The 18118-nt window shown below is 37.1% G+C and overlaps 5 protein-coding genes across 14 annotated transcripts; 4 read left to right on the top strand and 1 right to left on the bottom strand.

Annotated features, from left to right (window-relative positions):
* The first annotated feature begins 157 nt into the window (after window positions 1–157).
* LOC107274112 (probable 26S proteasome non-ATPase regulatory subunit 3) lies at window positions 158–2184 on the top strand. The gene has a single exon (XM_015752897.2). It carries the CDS (start codon window positions 571–573, stop codon window positions 2071–2073), a length of 1503 nt encoding a protein of 500 aa, XP_015608383.1. The 5' UTR covers window positions 158–570; the 3' UTR covers window positions 2074–2184.
* Window positions 2185–2286: 102 nt separating this feature from the next.
* Window positions 2287–3680, top strand: LOC107274114 (NADH dehydrogenase (ubiquinone) complex I, assembly factor 6). Its single transcript, XM_015752899.2, has 4 exons — window positions 2287–2520; window positions 2606–2828; window positions 2908–3303; window positions 3401–3680. The coding sequence occupies exons 1-4, from the start codon at window positions 2411–2413 to the stop codon at window positions 3587–3589; spliced, it is 918 nt and encodes a 305-aa protein (XP_015608385.1). The 5' UTR covers window positions 2287–2410; the 3' UTR covers window positions 3590–3680.
* A 335-nt stretch (window positions 3681–4015) lies between these two features.
* On the top strand, window positions 4016–9648 carry LOC107274109 (zinc finger protein 287). Of its 5 annotated transcripts, none has more exons than XM_015752888.2 (12): window positions 4016–4333; window positions 5015–5285; window positions 5380–5501; window positions 5570–5688; window positions 5751–5896; window positions 5970–6138; window positions 6207–6645; window positions 6701–7400; window positions 8336–8641; window positions 8721–8899; window positions 8994–9269; window positions 9332–9648. In XM_015752888.2, exons 1-12 carry the CDS (start codon window positions 4199–4201, stop codon window positions 9515–9517), a joined length of 3048 nt encoding a protein of 1015 aa, XP_015608374.1. In that variant the 5' UTR covers window positions 4016–4198; the 3' UTR covers window positions 9518–9648. The 5 variants fall into 5 exon arrangements, with proteins under 5 accessions (XP_015608374.1, XP_015608375.1, XP_024947158.1 ...); XM_015752889.1 differs by having other exon boundaries at window positions 4199–4333; window positions 6716–7400; XM_025091390.1 differs by lacking the exon at window positions 4016–4333 and adding an exon at window positions 4415–4552.
* A 29-nt stretch (window positions 9649–9677) lies between these two features.
* Window positions 9678–11869, bottom strand: LOC107274113 (ubiquitin-like-conjugating enzyme ATG3). Its single transcript, XM_015752898.2, has 4 exons — window positions 11432–11869; window positions 11083–11271; window positions 10754–11002; window positions 9678–10673 (listed from the first exon to the last, which is right to left on the bottom strand). Exons 1-4 carry the CDS (start codon window positions 11501–11503, stop codon window positions 10233–10235), a joined length of 951 nt encoding a protein of 316 aa, XP_015608384.1. The 5' UTR covers window positions 11504–11869; the 3' UTR covers window positions 9678–10232.
* LOC107274111 (prolyl endopeptidase) lies at window positions 11844–16299 on the top strand. Of its 6 annotated transcripts, none has more exons than XM_025091393.1 (14): window positions 11844–11976; window positions 12206–12305; window positions 12747–12920; window positions 13028–13144; window positions 13261–13484; window positions 13590–13777; window positions 13902–14127; window positions 14230–14389; window positions 14464–14664; window positions 14743–14925; window positions 15039–15301; window positions 15391–15603; window positions 15681–16008; window positions 16093–16299. In XM_025091393.1, the coding sequence occupies exons 1-14, from the start codon at window positions 11963–11965 to the stop codon at window positions 16156–16158; spliced, it is 2457 nt and encodes an 818-aa protein (XP_024947161.1). In that variant the 5' UTR covers window positions 11844–11962; the 3' UTR covers window positions 16159–16299. The 6 variants fall into 6 exon arrangements, with proteins under 6 accessions (XP_024947161.1, XP_024947163.1, XP_024947162.1 ...); XM_025091395.1 differs by having other exon boundaries at window positions 11858–11976; window positions 12206–12275; XM_025091394.1 differs by lacking the exon at window positions 11844–11976 and adding an exon at window positions 12520–12555 and having other exon boundaries at window positions 12246–12305.
* Window positions 16300–18118: the final 1819 nt, after the last annotated feature.

Here is an 18118-nt window from a genome sequence, read left to right as displayed (position 1 = left end):
CGTTTAGCTCGGCTACGACGGGATTCGCATTGTCGACGGAGGCGATGATGACAAAATCCTACTTGCAAGACGCGCCACTAAGATTTAGCGCCATGATTTTGGTATCGCCTAAAACCGTAGCGTTGCGCATCTCCTACTCATCTTCCTTCCTTCCTTTCCTTATGGCTGTATCCCTAATGGGGGACATGTGCCAGTCTCCTACTCCTCTGAATCGTAACTGTGAGGACGATACTTCAAGCCTAAGGGTATACGCGCAACACTGCGTTAAATGCAGTCGTCAAAAGTTACCTTAAGATGGCGATAGTTCAGCTTTTAAACCGGCAGATAGAATGCAATTGAAAAATGTTTCTAGTTTCCGCTAGTGAATTTTGTAACGTCATGGAAATCATGTGAATCGGTTTTACTGACAATAAAACGGGTTGATGTGAATTGGGTGATGAGAGTGCACCACTCGTGTCTAAAATAATTTGATGTCTTACTCGAGTGATATTTAACAACGAGACTATAAAATACTTTTCATAATTTCTCGAATACAAGAAAGAGAAAGCTCGTTTTCTTTGTGAACCGAAGATGGGTGTGCTGGGTGGCAGAAATTTGGAAGCAATGGAAGTGGAGGTTAGCAATACTGAAGTATCAAACGGTGATGGTGATACCGGGGATAAGAAAGATGTGGATTTACTAACAATTCACGATCTACGAGAGCATACTCGGCAAATTGAAAAAGCTGTTCAGAACAAAGAACCCAGATTCATTCTTCGTGTTCTGCGTGCTCTTCCGAATACTAGACGCAAACTTAATCCTGTGGTACTTCGTGGAGTCATCGGAGGTTTCTATACACGCTCTGCAGCTGAACGAGAAGCCCTTTTAGCATGGGTGGAAGAACCAATGGATACGGAGGGTGCTCAGGCTACTATTCAACGATTTCGGAGTTCTGCGTCTCCTCTTCTTCCTGAGATTGATGCATATATTCATTTGTTGGTTTTGGTGCGTCTAATAGACACAAGAAAATATCAAGAGGCTGTACAATGCTCCGAAGCTTTAGTACAAAAAATTGTTGCACAGAATCGTAGAACAATCGATCTTATCGCAGCCAAGTGTTATTTTTACCATTCACGGGCTTATGAGTTAACGGATCAACTTGATAAAATTAGAGGCTTCCTGCACTCTAGACTGCGTACAGCTACCCTACGTAATGACTATGAAGGACAAGCTGTACTCATAAATTGTCTACTACGTAATTATCTTCATTATAACCTTTATGACCAAGCTGATAAACTTGTGCTGAAATCTACGTTTCCTGAATCTGCCAGTAATAATGAATGGGCTCGTTTCTTGTATTATTTGGGAAGGATTAAAGCTGCAAGATTAGAGTATTCTGCAGCACATAAGTACCTTGTTCAAGCCATGCGCAAAGCACCCCAAACAACGGCCGTCGGTTTTCGTCAGACCGTCCAGAAGCTTGCAGTAACGGTTGAACTATTGCTAGGAGATATTCCCGAGAGGCAAATCTTTAGGCAAGCTCCTGTTCGAAGAGCGCTTGCACCATATTTTCAATTAACACAGGCAGTGAGATTGGGAAATCTTCAACGATTTGGCGAAGTTCTTGAGAACTTTGGTCCACAATTCAGAGCAGACCATACATTCACTCTTATTCTACGTTTGAGGCATAATGTCATCAAAACAGCCATTAGATCAATTGGCCTGTCATACTCTCGCATTTCACCTGGAGACATTGCTCGTAAACTTGGACTTGATTCTGGTGTAGATGCTGAATTCATAGTTGCAAAGGCTATTCGTGATGGAGTGATTGAAGCCACCCTGGATCCGGAAAACGGCTACATGCGTAGCAAAGAAACTACAGATATTTACTGCACCAGGGAGCCATTGTTGGCGTTCCATCAACGCATTACTTTCTGCTTGGATCTTCATAACCAGAGTGTTAAGGCAATGAGATATCCCCCAAAGTCATATGGAAAAGACTTAGAATCGGCCGAAGAACGCAGGGAAAGAGAACAACAGGATCTAGAGTTAGCTAAGGAAATGGCTGAGGAGGACGATGACGGATTTCCATAAAAAACTTTTAAAAGTTATTAAACAATGGTCTGTTAGTACTATCGCTCGATTTGCTTTCTGTAATAATTAAGTTATCAATAAAATTACATTTTGAGATTTGTAAAGACTCAATAGCAAATTTCATTTAACCAATTTCTGATATTCTATGATAGCTCATGTCGAAATTATATTGTGCAATAATGTATATCATATATTGTTTCTGAAATTTAAAAATTCGCGTTCGGCATTCATAATACCAATATATCTAATAAATAGCTAATAATAACTGTATAGACGTAGTTCTATTTCTTTCACATTGTATCATAACCTAAAAACTCAAAGTTATACGATTCCGAAGATGAGGAAGTTCACTCCATTTCTACGACCAAAAATCCACGTACAATTTTTTAGAGACGCCAGTACGTCTTACAAACAATCCTCTGCTGAATATTGTATGGACTTAGTGAGGTATATTTATAAAAACATTGTTTTATAGAATTATTCCTACTTAGTTTCAAACCTCTCTCAATATCTAAATAATTATCATTTGCAGAAAGAGTGACTATGAAAATTTTCTATGTACTCTCTTATTAACAAATAATATTGTACCAGCAGCATTTGCTGTACGAGCATTTAATATAGAAATTGCTCAAATTCAGGATCAAGTCCATGAAAATAATATAGGAATAATGAGGTTCAAGTTTTGGGAAGACTCTCTCAATAAGATATATGATGGTGTTCCACCTAGGAGTCCCATAGCCTTGGAATTGCACAGGGTATATATATCAAATGGAAATGCTACAGATAATTCATATTTGCTAATGAGGGAAAAATCTTATTCAATTTTTCCTTCAGGTATTACAAAGGTATAAACTTTCAAAAAGATACTTCAAGCGTTTAATCCACTCTCGTGCTGAAAGGATGGGCCTCTCAACATTTGCAGACTTGGAATCCTTGGAAAAGTATTCAGAGAATACAGTTTCATCTATTTATTATTTATTACTGGAAGCTAATGGTATACAAAATATACATGCAGATCACGCTGCTAGTCATCTTGGTAAAGCACATGGGATTGTTACATTGCTTCGTTCTATTCCTCACAATGCTCAAAGAAGAGTAATAGTTCTTCCACGGGACATATTAATGAAACACAATGTCTCAGAGGAAAACATTTTTCGTGGAAAATCTGGACAGGATTTAAGTAACACAATTTTTGATGTTGCGTCTCAAGCAAAACAGCATCTAGACAAAGTTTGTACTTCTGAAACGTTCTTGATGACAGAAGATCTTTTAATAATTTTATATGATTATTGTTATCAAATATTTAATATTTATCTTTTTATTTTAGGCTCGAAAATTAAAAAGTGATGTGCCCAAGGATGCTAAATTAATTTTCCTACCAGCTACCTGCATTGATATATATTTAGAAAAACTACAAAAAGTGGACTTTAATGTCTTTGATCCTAGTTTATATGTACGTAATAATTTACTCCCGTTACATTTGTTACGGCGTAAACTATTTTCGAGTAATTATTAAGGACACATGTAGCTGTTAGGTAAAGAGAAAATTGAGGTGTATAATATTTGACTTATCTTAATAAAGCACTTCTATCCCAAGTTACATGGTACACAATTCAAAAGTTCTATATAAATATGAATATTCCACCTCTATTATCTTAGTACCCCAATTTATCATGAATATATTAAGAGTATTTTAGTAACTTTTAATAGGGGGTAATAGGAATGTAAAGTTGCAATAAATCAACATTTTCATCTTTATATTCTTAAGATTGAAACGGTAAATATTTAAACGCATCTCTAAAGTATTTATTATTTTCTTAGGGTGCAAACCCTTAAAAATGCACCCTGTCTAGTTAGGTTGGAATTGACCATGCCTAAGATGAATTATTGAAAGAGACACACGGTATCTGCGCATGTATTGTTCTGCGACCTTGGCTGAAAAAAATAAATCAAACACGATGAGAACCTGGAAAAAGATTCGGCAGAAATACGAGAAGAAAGAGCTTTGAATTACAGGAGATACGCAAGACATGACAAGATTTGGAGTTACGTCGCCATTAGCCATTACGAAGTTCAGCTCAATTGCGCTGCAGTATAAGCTTTGTTCACCATTTTTACCGCCGTCATGGACGTTCGTCTCTATGACTCGGCGATTTGTCGGCTCTGTGCAGAAGACAATGGCAACGGGGAATTATTATACACAGCCAGCGGTGATGAACCCGATTTAAGCTCCATGGTGAATCGGTACTTGCCACTCAAGGTATGATAATTCGCGAGGTACTACAGTTCATTCAGTCCCTAACTTGACTTCCTACCATAGACAATATGGAGGCTCCACTGATTTTCGTTGACCGGTCCTGCCATACTACACGAATCAACATATTGCACATATTTTCACGGCTCTTCTGTTCTCTGTGAATAATATATCCTGGAAAAATTCTTTCTGCCGCCAAGAAATTATCGGAAGTGAAATTTTGAGGTTATCCCAATACCTTTACTACTGTTTCAATTTGAGCATTGAAACGAGTTACACTCCATATGTGCCTAAACTCAGAATGTTGCTGCTTTTTGAAAGCTACTAATTAAATTGATTTCCAATTGATATTCAGAGCCCAGTTCTCATCTTTCTGTTCTAGACATAATCTTGAATGTAATGTGACAAAATATAACCATTCTATGTATTGTTCCACAATAGATCATCACACAAGTTATTGGTCACTCTTATTTTCAAATATAATAAAAAATTAACAAAAGTATTATATTTTCTATTTTGTCTCCAGCAAACAACCAAATGGTTTATTGTTATAAATATGATCTGTAAGGTTTTACATATTAAATGTAAAGGTTTTTCTAGAAAACTGTATTAATGTCATTCAATCATTTTATCAGTAATAAGGAATATGTTAATTGTAAGATACTAATGTATGTTACTTTTGTAAAGATACGGGACGACGGAAGATTACCAAGGACAATATGTCCAGGATGCAATATTCAGCTAGAAGCCACGGTGCAATTCTTCGAGTTGCTCGTGGATGGCCAGAGAAAAATTCGAGAAATGTGGAAGCAGCAAGTGGAGCAACAACGCAAGGCAGAAAGAGATCGGTTGCGAGCAGAAAGAGAAAGTACAGAAATCGAATTAGAAACTCCAGAATTAGATGGTTTCAATCAGGATAATGAAGATCAAGGAATTGAGCAACAAATAATTATCAAAAGTAATTGTTTTAATATTTTAAAAAGGTCACTTCTATTACATAATAATAAATCTATTGCACTTGTCACGTATTGCAATATCATTTTCATCTGTAGTTATGCCTGATGGAACTTTATACACTGCTGAGCACGAAATAAGCTTACAAATGGAAGGCTTAAGTAAACCTAGAAGAAAAAGAGGTCGGCCGCCTAAAATACACACTGAAATAGACAATAAGGTAAAGCATATTCTTCGTATAGATAATATTCTCAACATTCTTATTTCAACTCATTTTTTATTGAAAAGATTCTGAAAGAGGAACTACCAGAAGTGACTAGCCAAGGTGAAGAGGATAAGCAAGAGGAAGAAATAGATGACGTGGATGGCGACGGTAGACGTCGTCGAAGACGTAAAGTTCCCAAAAGGTCTGTTGACTTTTGAAGATTCGGTTTGTCAGTTTAACATTCTAAACAGTTAATTCGCATAGATTCATGGAAGCAGTCCAAGGTAAAGAATTGGAGAGGATATTCAAGGAAGAAGGTGTGATCGACGAAGAAGATGATGACAATCAAGAAGAGGATTATGATGATACTGAGGAACGCCTAAATGTTCCAACTCCTGATGGTCATGAAGGTTGTATTTTAGTATCCTGATTTGCAATTGACATTTTAATAAATTACCACATAACGCATTCTATCTAATACAGAAATTATTGGGCATTTGGAAACTCAGGAAGGCAAGGACTTGGGTGAACTAGTCATTGTAAATCGTGGCCGTGGCCGAGGGCGACCTAAACTACGGCGACGTAAAAATAAATTTACGTGCAACCTCTGTGGCCGAGGTTTTCTACAGCGTAGCAGATACATTATGCATAAGTAAATACAATGTAATATATAACAGATCCTTTGAGAAAATCGTACAATTGTATTGTTTCTCCCTACAGGAGTTTCCATAAAAGTGTGAAGTATGAGTGTAGCCAATGCAAGAAGCAGTTTAGTAATAGGGACAATTTTGCTCTTCATCAAAGAACTGCAGGACACAGTGGAGAAGGTATAATAAACATTGAAGAAAACGAAACAAATGTTCGGGATGTGTCGATAAAAAATATTATCGATGAAGTTGGCCCTATTGAACCTGCCATCCCTGCAGAGAAACGAGTATCTGACAATATCACCGTGCAAGAGACACCTGCCATTGACGAGCAAAATAGTCCAAAAGAGCACATCGAATGTGAACAATGTCAAAAGCATTTTCAATCTAAGCAAAATTACGAGACGCACATAAAAGTTGTTCATCACGATGAAAAACCATTTACGTGCAATATTTGTAATAAAACGTTTGCTTATCTCACGAGTCTTAAGGGTCACATGCTAACACACGAGGTAAGAATCAAATGAATATCAACAGTAAATTTTACTATTAAGTTTTTGAACCTAGACGTTAAATCCTCAGGGAAACAAGTCGGATAAAGGTTTTCCTTGTGATATATGCGGTAAAGTGTTGAATCACCCAAGTTCAGTAGTCTATCACAAAGAAGCTGAACACAACAATGGTCGGAGATTCGTATGTAACAAATGCGGAAAGAGTTTCAAGCACAAACAACTCTTACAGCGACATCAGTTGGTCCATTCAGACGACCGACCTTACATATGCAAGTCCTGCGGCGCAAGCTTCAAAACTAAGGCGAATTTAATAAACCATCAGTCGACACATACCGGCGAGAAAAAATATTTCTGTGAAATTTGTGGGCAGCAATTCGCGCACAAAACAAGTCTCACGTTACATTATAGATGGCACACTGGTCACAAGCCGTACACTTGTGAAGTGTGTCAAAAAAGTTTCTCCCAAAATGGTAATCTCCAAGAGCACATGCGAATTCACACTGGTGAGAAACCATACTGTTGTGATTATTGCGGCCGAAAATTTACAACTTCCTCGCAATTCAAATTACACGTCAAAAGACATACTGGTGAGCGGCCGTGGAAGTGTGAGTTTTGTGCCAAATGTTTTTTGCACAAGGACACTTGGAAGTGTCATGTGCGAAGACACAAGGGTGAACGGCCATTCCAGTGTGCTCATTGTAATCGGGGATTCACCGAACAATGGGCTCTTAAGAAACACCTTCGATTGCATACAGGCAAGCTTATGGATTTGTAGCATTTTTACTTTCAAAAATATTAAACAAGCTGCAAGGTGAAACTTGCAACTTGCTTCTTACGAATCGTAGGTAGTGTACGAAGTCCCTATATGAGAAAGCTTTTTCATTTTTTTTTTAATTTTTGGCTTCCTCATAGATGAATCTTTATCTACTACTGACGATTCAGAGGAAGCAAATTGCAAAATTAAAATTCTTGGCTTCCTCATATAGGGACTTCGTACATTTATCTCTTGCATGATCTCATAAATCTCTTGCATGATCTCTTCGGGCCTAATATTTTTGAATCGGCTGAAATTCAAAAACGTGAATATATGTATAATCAGATCCGTGTTGCCGATCTCCGCCAAATTTGAGACATGTCACGGCTAAATGATACTCTATACTTTTGGAAAATTGGAACTCAATCGGTCGAAGTTGACAGGAGTTATATTGATAACTTCAATTTTTCGAAAAATTCAAAATATCAAAATCAAAACTTTTCGATGAATTCGGCCCAAATGCAGTACCAACCAACCTTGGATACAAATCTCTGTCAAGAATTATTTAGACGATTATCGTAAAATTTGCGATCGCCAGAGTGATAACGTCCTTTTTTTGGGAATTTGAAAACGACATAAAATCCGAGCCGCAGCTTGAATCATGACGAAAATTATAGCCAATGAAGGGATTATAGAGCTGCACGTGCCTGCCAAATTTAGGGGCTGTAGCTAAAATCGTTCTCAAGTTATACACGTTTGAATTTTCACACACACACATACATCCGGACATTTTCTCCAAACGTTTTTTTTTTCGACGTTTTGGCACATTCTGAATATGGTGACATGAAAATCTCGACAGGGAAATTTTCCACCGTTACATAGCATCCTCTATGAGAAAGCAAAACAACAGCAGTATTGAATTGGTATTATTTCCAGGAGAGAAACCATACTCCTGTGACGTTTGCGGAAAAGCATTCGCAGACTGTTCGAATTTGACGAAACATAAAAAAGTACACAGGGACAATAAAATGATAGGAATGGGCGAGTTGGCGGAAGGTTCCGCCATTGGCGAAGTCTGGCAAATTTTGCCAGGATCTCAGGAAGGAGATGAAAATTCACTCGGGGATCACATGGCTCAACTAATTGCCGCCGATGAAGGTTCCGGTGATGGTACTCCACAAATTATATATGTCTCTTATCAAGATCCTGACAATCCTAATCAATCTAGGACCCTGCATTTCGGTAAAATTTATGTCTACATTGGTTTTTGTACAATTTGCTAGCGAATATTAATGTCAAACATTTATAAACATACTAATAGTGGATGCTGGTATTATGGAGGACAAGGAAGAAATTTCAGCAACCACCGGCCAATCATTGCCATCCTTGGATGCGGATGATGGGGAAATCGTACCGGAACAGCCGCAACAGAGACGAAGCCATGAGAATTCTCAAGAGAGAATGGATATGGAACTCTCAGAATCCGATCTACAGCTTCAGGTATTTTGTTACTAACAAATAATACATAACATAACCTGAATCAATAAAAACACGAGTGGAGGACAAACCTATAATCGTCAATCCGTTTTCTTAGATCACCGATGAGGAAGGCAATCCCATTCCATTGTCTATTCAAGATGCGCGGCAGTTACTCTCACAGGGACAATTTGTTAGTCAACTGAATGACGGACAAACCATTAGAGTGCATTCTGGTGTTGTATCGCAAGAATTAGCAGAACAATTGAATGTTCAAGTACACCAGCCAATTGGAATAGAAGGAATAGGTCAAGGCACTACTGAAGAAACGAAATGTCCTCCTTCAGCAACTACTTCCCAGACCGATGCGGAAGCCATCGTCAAAGCACTTGAGGTACGTTGTGTCGCATAATAATGTAGAAACTTGTTTTGTTATGAAAAACTATTGTTATCCAGGATGAAGATACGGATGCTACTGCTGTAGCTGTAGTAAATCAAATGGGATCAGAAGAGCAAGAAGAAATAATGAATGAGGAACAGACAATTGAGTTCACCACTCAGGATGGTCAGAAAGTGCGACTCGTAACGTCTTATCACGTGGATCCATTGCAGCTTGCGTCCGAGTACCTGACTATCGTTTAGGATCAATTGATTTGTAAATTTCTGTTACCAAAAAGGTGACTATGACGAAAAAAGAAATCTCAAATGAGAAGAACGGGAGAGAGCTTGTAATAAATTAACGAAATAAGTTAGGAATAAAATATTGAAAGTGACATAATCTAGAATCAATTAATATCCAACATTCAGTTTCTTATTTTATTTATTCGTGTAATGCGACAAGTAGCGTTTTAAAAAATTTAACTAAACCACAAGATCTGTATCGTTTAAGAGATACAGTATTATGGATCTGACCATGTGTACTCTTGTTCAATCTGAAACTTAATATCAATGGCTGATTATGTAAAAGACAGTATTAAATCGACCGGGATCACATTGGTGGATCTGAAATCTAAATCTTCTCGGAATACTCGGGCACAAATAAACTTATTTGCCACAACAATAGCTCAAAAGTCACTTGGACGTGAGCAAAGATATTTTAGCGATTTATATATTATATATTTTCATTGGTTTCTATTGTTCTGTTTTTTCTCTCTACCTTTTTTCATATGCCAAGCGAAATATATTGTGAGCACATTTATAATTAATAGTTGTGAGTGTAGACACTCGTATTATATTAAATATATTACTTGAAAGAAAAAATAGAGAAAAATCAAGGCAGAATCCACGAAATTGCGTGCATCTCTTAAGCTCATAGTAGCTCCATCGAGTTAGCCTTTTTTTTTGATTCGCCAGCGAATTAGCCTGAGCTAGTTAACATAAAGTTTTGAGTGTAATCGTACTCTATCGTGGGAATGACCGACTGCACAAATTTTAGGAAAATAATGAGATACATATGAACACCCAGCTCGCCTCCACCTTCCATAACTGTTTCAATGATTTTCTTCATAACTTCAGCATGTCGACACGGATGCACGGAAGCCATTGGCGGTCCTGGCATGTGAGGATGACTTTCCATGGTAACTGTCTTTTTTGCATGATCTTGACTAACATCCTCATACATCTCTTCCACGGAAAGTGGTTTTCGACTTTCATTGTATCCGAACAACCAAAGCCTAGGTGTCTGATAATACTTGTCATATGTAATATGAAGGTCATACGTTCGGGTACGAATTATTTCACCTTCGGAGAATGAGTCTCGCTTCTCTTTTACCGATTTCTTAGCAGGTTCTGCTGCATACTAGGGTCAATATTTTTCATCAGTGTCTTATACTCCATGATACCTGATTTTACATATTGAAACATATAATAAAAAATTACCTTGTCTTCTTCATCCAGCATACCACTAACTTCAAAAGCCTCCATGTCTGCAGCTTCTTCATCATCCTCATCATCTTCATTGGTCTCTCCTGCTTCAGCATCTTGATTTGGTTGTGCTTCCCCTAAGGTCATTTCTGTAACCTTCTCTTCTATTCCGCCTAAACTAGTATCATAGTGATGAGTATCTACCCATCCTCCTTCAGGATCATCAGCTTCTATAATTCGCTCCTGATCCTCGCAATACTCAATCTAAACAATTATTCACTTCTTTATAACATCATCACATATAACAAAGGCAGTGAGAGAAATCGATATTTTGAAATACACACCTGTTTACATCTACGCGTACATGGCACATGTCTTGTCAATAAAAATTGCTTATTTCTTGGCAAGTATGATTTGATTCTATCCTCATCGCCAGTAGCCCATTGCCAGGTGGGACAATGATGCACCAAATGATCACCAGCAGCCACAAACTCTTCTGGAGTCAAAACACCCGTCTCTCTGAACTTACTCTCCTGAATATCATCAAATATAAATTATATGTATTAACAATGTTGTCTATAAAAGAGCCTTTTACCAATGAACATGTCAAATATCTGAATGTCTTATGAAACAGAGAAAAATCAATATGAGAGTAGTATAACAAATGTAACTAACAAAAATCAATGAATTTACCTTGAGAACCGGTGTTAGGTACTCGGCAACACCAAGTGCAGTACCCTTAACTGAATTGATTACACTCTGCATTGTACTGCAATTTTACCCAGTATTTGCGCACAATATTCACGTCACTGGTTCAATGTTGTGACACACCTCAAGCGCGAAAAGAGTCACACCTCATAGCGACTTCTTCGAATTTCCTTAAATGACTTTGCTCTTCTTTTAATGCTCCTATCGATTTCACTGATTCAGCTGACAAAGTAAACGGTACGTTCTCATGTGCGTACTAGATGTAACTAACAAGTGTGTGACTGTATTTGCTGCCAAGATCCACGTGAAAATTTTTATTACAAAATACAATTATTTTTGCTATACTATTGAAAAAAATCTGATGTAAAAACGTTTCGAGGAGATTCAAGACGTGTTACTGCTTTGCGGTTACTTCGATCTTTTTCCTATTACTGATTAGTGTTGGCATTGACAAGGAATCAGTAAAGAGATACCAACATTTATAAGACATTCCAGACTTTACCATCAGCAGAAAAAATGCAAATAAATGTGTAAGTAGATGGTAAAATTACAGTTTGCATCGTGACCGACTGTTTTCTAAACTGGGCCAAAAAATAAATTTCCTAGAGGACATTGTTATAACCATGGTCTGTTATAACGGTGCATATCTGAAACATATTTACAATGGACCGGTATAATCAGAAAGATAACAGAGTATCTACTGTATTTTCGATACATCGGCGTTTCAAGAGAATAATCATTCGGGGAATTCCATTTCAGTGGTGTGGTACATTCGGGTCTCTCACCGTTAGGTGAAATCAACGGTAGCCAAATGATGGCCATATTTCTGGTCAGAAGAATATATTCACGCAACATCAAGGTACCTTCCCACGTTGAACAGACTAGTCGTACAAAATGGATAACTCGGAAAACCAGATTATTCATTGCCAGATTCGGACATCACGAAAAAGTTATGCGATAGAATGGTCACATGATGACCAATTTTGACCAATGGGGGATAAGGTTTTCCAAATTCTTCTTGTACAACTAGTCCATTCGACGTGAAAAGGTATATTCTTTTTCTTCCTTTCCAGATGCTTGGCTACCTCCTTTTGAGAGGAATAACCAGTGTAGAGTACGTTCCAAAATGCACTTTCAGTATTGCGAGCATGATTGTGTCTCACCCATTGCAGGCAGATAAATAGGGACACAATGATACACGTAGTACAAGCAGTGAATTTGTGAACGTACCCATAGTCTTTTGTGTATCGTCAAAACATCGTTATCCATTAGATTCTATCCACTTTCCTTCATCTTTTAGTTGTCATCACATTTATCCAAGGATATCTTATACAGCACAGCCGCTTGCGAAGGTAGCTTCAGACATCTTTTTCGTAGTGTTCAGTTTGCTTCGAAAACGTGTTTTCCGATAGTCAGAAAAACACAGGGAACGCCGCAACTCTTACAGTTAGCTTCAGTCACGACAAGTGCTCGCGTAAGTATAACTGATTAGCTACAACTTCTTGACATGATTTGTTCGAATGTCAAAGAAATCATGATGGATGCGAATTATTAATGAATTTTTATTATTATATTTTACAGCTTTATAAAAACTGGAATCTCACGCATTTAACGAATCATAGGATCATGACCCACAATTTACAGTATCCCGACGTGCGTCGGGATGAGACCGTTGTTGATAATTATCACGGCATTGAGGTTAGATCGCTTTTGGTTGTTCCTATCATTTATTATTACGATATGTACCGTGCCTGTAACATTTAATTACAAGAAATGAATATTCTTTTAAGATTGTACGTTTCTCAAATTTATAGATACCAGATCCCTATAGATGGTTAGAGGACCCTGATTCGGAAGAAACAAAAGCCTTTGTGGATGCCCAAAATGCAATTACAAAGCCATATATAGCAGCTTGCAAATCACGCCAAGACATACACGATCGTTTTAAACAACTATGGGATTATCCCAAATATTCATGTCCTGAGAAAAAAGGTGATAAGTATTACTTCTATAAAAACACTGGTCTTCAAAACCAAAGGTTTGTGCTCAACTTGGTTATTCTGCATCAGACATTATCATTGTTGACAATTACAAGTAGTGAATAACAATATTTTTAAATTGTTCATTTATTGCATCCTTTTAGCGTTTTGTACGTTCAAGATACATTGGATTCAGAACCCCGAGTTTTCTTAGATCCTAATACTTTGTCTGACGATGGCACAGTTGCAATTACTAGCAGCAAGTTTAGTGAGGATGGCAGCCTTTTTGCTTATGGATTCTCATGCAGTGGCTCTGATTGGAGTACCATTCGTTTCATGAACACAAAAACTGGTAATCATTGGACTGTTCACTCTTAACAGTGCTCCTACATTTCTATTATCGCGATAAATGCAAAATGTTCCAAATATTTGCAATAGCGATTGAACCAAATGTATATACATTTTTTCCTCCATAGGTGAACATTACCCGGAGTCACTAGAAAAGGTTAAATATTCTCCGCTTACGTGGACTCACGACAATAAGGGAGTATTTTATGCTCATTATCCTGAACAAAAGGGTAAAACGGACGGTTCGGAAACGCAAGGTAGTCAGAATCAGAAATTGTGTTATCACCGTGTAGGTACACCACAATCGGATGATATCCTAGTAGTTGAATTTCCTGAAGAACCCTTGTGGATGATGTAAGTAAAAGAAATTGATTCTGTGTTGTGACCAACCTGAAAAGAAATATTAAAAATTACCGAATTCGGTAATTGGTGATTCTAATCAAACATTCTAAACAGTGGGGCCGAGGTTACGGATTGTGGCAACTGGCTAATTGTCACGCCGGTCAAGGATTGTCGCGATAATTTGGTATACTTCTCAAGACTTGGACCCGATTGCAAAATAGAAGGGAAACTTCCGCTCGTTCAAGTTGTTGACAAGTTGGAAGCTGATTACGAAGTATTTATTGCATTTTCTTATGATACGTCGCTGAGCCTTGTATAAGGAAATAATAATTGCATTTAATTACACAGTACGTAACGAACGATGGTTCAAAAGCCATTTTCCGTACCAACAAAAATGCACCTAACTTCAAACTCATTTCTATCGATCTTGATGATTACGCGGAAGAATTCTGGATCGATTTACTGCCAGAACATCCCACGAATGTCTTAGACTGGGCCACGGCTGTAGACGGGGATAAATTTATTGCATGTTACATCGAAGATGTGAAGGTATTAAAAAATCATATGAGAATTAGAAGATAAGAATTCGAGTTTAATTGAGCTACAATTAGGTTTTTCCATTTGCAGAATGTTCTACAACTGCATAGTCTTAAAAATGGTGAGGTCCTTAGATCGTTTCCTCTGGATGTTGGTACAATCGTAGGATTTTCGGGTGATAAAAAATATTCGGAAATTTTCTATGAATTTACTTCGTTCTTGACGCCTGGAATCATTTATAGGACTGACCTTAAGAAGGAGGAAAAACCAAAGGTTAGTTTTTCTACTGATTTTGTTGAAGTATTTCATAAATCAAATTACGTACCACCACCCCCCCTCCCTTAAAAAAAGCTAATGGTACACAATTATCACGTAATTTATTTCAGGTATTCCGGGAAATTAAAGTGAAAAATTTCAATTCTGATCTGTATGAGACCAAACAGATCTTTTACAATGGAAAGGATGGTACGCGGATTCCAATGTTCATCGTGACAAAAAAAAATGCTGTTTTAGATGGTTCAATGCCAGCCCTGCTATACGGCTATGGAGGATTTAATGTCAGCATTCAGCCAGCTTTTAGCATTACAAGACTCGTTTTCGTCCAACACTTGAATGGCGTTCTGGCCATACCAAATATACGTGGTGGAGGGTAAGACTAATTACTCGATAACTGAAGTGATAAGTTCCTAATTGAAGAAACGTAAAAATATCCTTAAAAAAAACTAATTGCGAAATCAGAGAGTACGGAGAGAAGTGGCACAATGATGGCCGACTCTTCAACAAGCAAAACGTCTTTGATGATTTTCAATGCGCTGCCGAGTACTTAATCGAGAAAAAATATACCAATGCTGCAAAGCTGACCATTCAGGGTGGAAGTAACGGTGGACTTCTAGTTGCAGCTTGTATGAATCAAAGACCCGATCTTTTCGGTGCAGCCATTGCACAAGTTGGGTGAGTAAAATACGATGCACGTTGTTCAATTTATTAAGGGAAATGTAAGTTATGGTGGATTCCTCTAATGTTTTCAGTGTGATGGATATGTTGCGCTTTCACAAATTTACCATTGCCTACACCTGGGTTTCCGATTATGGAAGCTCCGAAGATGAGAAGCATTTTAAAAATCTACTTAAATATTCGCCACTGCACAATGTCAGACCACCACCAAACGGTGGACAATATCCGGCAACTCTTTTACTTACTGCGGATCACGACGATCGTGTTGTTCCTCTACATAGTTTGAAACTTATTGCTCAACTTCAATACACATTGGGGAAACTGCCAAATCAAAAGAATCCACTACTTGCTAGAATAGAGACCAAGGCGGGTCACGGTGGTGGAAAACCTACTAGCAAAGTGGTAAGTATTTACTCGAGTATCAAAATTAAATTCTTAGAAGTAATGCAATTCAGCTAATATTCATACATTCTCTTTTTTATCTAGATCGAAGAAAGTACTGATATTCTTTCGTTCATTGTGCAAGCCCTCGATCTCGAGTTCAAACAATGAAACTTAACTTTAAGTACGCATTTAAAAAGAATTCCGAAAAAGTGCGGCCATTAGGAAAATTGAAATTCCACGCATAATATGGACGTCATTTAAAGTAATTCTATCTGGAATAAAAAATGTTTTTGTTGTGAGTTTTTTTTTTAAGTCAATATTTGTATTGCATCGAACAAAAAAAAATATCATTAACGATTTTTCACATTTCTTTTTCCAAATATATATTATCATCATTAACCTTGGATTGTATTGTCAGGACATTAATTAACAAGTATTCTCGTACTCAACAATCAGCAAATCGATTTTATCGCAATACATAGTCTGATTCTATTTTAAAACTTGCTGTCTAATGTTCAGGAATTCCAGTTATAGTGCATCTCCAGCAACAAACACAAACTCCAAAACTAATTATTGCTGTATTAAGTTAAAAATCAAGAAGAAAATTAATGTCATGTAAGTAGGATCATGCTGAAACAAAGACACATTTTTTAGCGACTGTAAATGCGATTGGAAATGATCCGGAACATCATCCTACAACGCCAAAATCTTTTACATACATATAGATTACATTCAGCAAATGACCCATGTGCCCTGCACGTTCTCGCTGATAAGATATCAGCACGACTCGACTCTGCGTTGTTGGTCAGACCCCTGTAGTGATTTTATTCTACAGTTCTTGTGACTGAGAACACAGTCAATTTATTGACGGCCTACTAAATAACTAAAACAGAAGTAACTGTTTTGATTTCTGTAAACAAAACGTATTTTCCTTACGCAACATAAGATAATATAAAATTTATATATGCATCATAATTTATGAAAGAGAAAGTATCGCTAACAATTGTGATTTCGATTCTTCCATTGCAAATTCACAACATAAAAATTTGCTAATTTAAATATGGTTGTAATCTTGATTATTAGCATTAGGGCATGGAGGATGTGTGCAATAGATCGTGATCAGTTTTATGTTGATAAAACTTAGAAACAACACAGGATAGCAGTCCGATGACCCGTATCTGAGCCATGTCTTAGTACGATAAATGTAGAAGAATATCTACGTTACATATGACATGTAACAGAACGAAGAAAATCATTTTACACGTGCAAGGACAAATAAATCAAAATTCCACATGCTCTTATTATTCCTAATAGGCATTGGCCATCTTCGCACATATTTTGTCTGCTCTGTTCTGCGACATTGTAGTTCGAAGCCAGAACTCTGATCATGCACGGTTTAAGTGTTCTAATGACGGTAACATACAAATCGACAGACGTTCTTATCAGAATATTTGCGAATCTTAATAGGCATATTTATACTTTAAGCAAATACCTGCAAATATATGTGTGTTCAGCTACATACGAAGCGATACTGGCGATAAGAAGATGAACAAAAAATTTACAGTTTGAATCCATAAAAAATTATATTCCGCTAAAATATTATATCGAAGATAAAAGATTAAAACCGATCTGACGTCAGTAGTATTATATGGTTTATATTATGTAATGTCGTTAGCAGTTCCTCCGAAATATTTTACTATAATCAAAAAAACTGTCGTCGATAAGTATAGAAATAATATTTTACGTCAAATACTGTGGAACAGTTATTACGCTTATGAAGATAATAGTGCGTGGTTTTTATATAGAACAAGTAAAAAAAGCTTTCGTACCTAATCATCATACGTGCGTCTTATCACGTGAACCGTCTTTTAATTGTTAAGTAAGAGTCAGCCAAAGTATATTTATCATATCTGGCAAATCGAATCTATTAGTTAGTCTATCAATCAACATTTATTTATATGACTGTAGAATTCCATAATTGTCATTTTCCTTCTCAAACAAGATGCCAATATACGATTCTACGTAAAATAGAAAAAGCAGTACAAGAGAGTCGACAAAAGCAATTCGCAGATAAGCTGGTTAAAATTTACAAAGCTGATGACAGATGGTTTTAGGAAAAAAAAAAAAA

Source organism: Cephus cinctus, unplaced genomic scaffold (genome assembly GCF_000341935.2).
Source record: "Cephus cinctus unplaced genomic scaffold, Ccin1 Ccin1_scaffold2329, whole genome shotgun sequence".
Taxonomy (NCBI): Eukaryota; Metazoa; Arthropoda; class Insecta; order Hymenoptera; family Cephidae; genus Cephus; species Cephus cinctus.
This window is presented reverse-complemented; position numbering and strand designations above follow the sequence as displayed.